At 63.3% G+C, this 843-nt stretch overlaps 1 protein-coding gene across 1 annotated transcript in view; it reads left to right on the forward strand.

Moving 5' to 3' along the window:
* The window catches only part of KLHL30 (kelch-like family member 30), a 12,341-nt gene that overhangs the window by 2,505 nt on the left and 8,993 nt on the right, over positions 1–843 (forward strand). The window contains exon 3 of the mRNA XM_010862070.1: positions 65–152. Coding sequence (XP_010860372.1) covers positions 65–152 — 88 coding nt within the window. The remainder of the gene's footprint in view (positions 1–64; positions 153–843) is intronic.

Genomic DNA, 843 nt, shown 5'->3' on the forward strand with positions numbered 1-843 from the left:
CCCAGGTCCGGGCCGCCCACCTGCCCGAGCTGCTCGGCCTGGTGCACCTGGACGCCGTGCCCAGGCCCCACGTGCAGCAGCTGCTGGCCTCGGAGCCGCTGATCCGGGAGTCGGAGGCCTGTCGGGAGGCCTTGGCCCAGGGCCACGAGGGGGTGAGTGACAGGTGGGGAGCAGGGAGAGGAGCCCCGAAACCCCACCCGCACGGGGACAGACAGGATGGAGTGTGCAACCCCGCCTCCCTGGGGTCGGTTCACTTCCCAAGTACAGACTGCGCCCCTGTGTGTGCCACTTCCTGCCCGCGAGGACAGGGGACCCAGAAGTGGTCATCCCTAGCCCACAGCTTGGCGGGAAAACCCCCTGGAAACACACCCAAGGCACATGAGAAAGGCCATGCTGGACTTTGGGTGTCTTCACAGGGGCAGGCAGTCAGGGAAAGCTGCCTGGAGGAGGCAGCATCTGAGCTGGGCTTTAGAGGAAAGATAGGAGCCCGGCAGGGTTAAGTAAGCCAGGAAGAGCGCACAGCTTGTACAGAGGCGAGGAGCACGGACAGGCGTGGCAGCCGGCCACCACCTGACCTTCGGAAGCTGCTCAAGCGTTTATGGGATGCAATTTCCTATCTGGGCTGGCGGTGGGCCTGGTGAGAGGGCAAGTTCTTAATTGACAGGCCAGGGTGTGACTGAGGCAAGGAGCTGAAGTCTGTCTGCTCCCAGGCAGCTGGCTCAGGGCTTTGCTCAGAAGAACCTGTTAGGAGCCAACTCTGGGGACAAAGATGTGGCTCAGGCCAGCGGTGGGGGGTGTGGTGGAAAATACTGGCCACTCAGCATTCACACCACCCGCCTTCCC

This window comes from Bison bison, unplaced genomic scaffold (assembly GCF_000754665.1).
Source record: "Bison bison bison isolate TAMUID 2011002044 unplaced genomic scaffold, Bison_UMD1.0 scf7180017864475, whole genome shotgun sequence".
Lineage (NCBI taxonomy): Eukaryota > Metazoa > Chordata > Mammalia > Artiodactyla > Bovidae > Bison > Bison bison.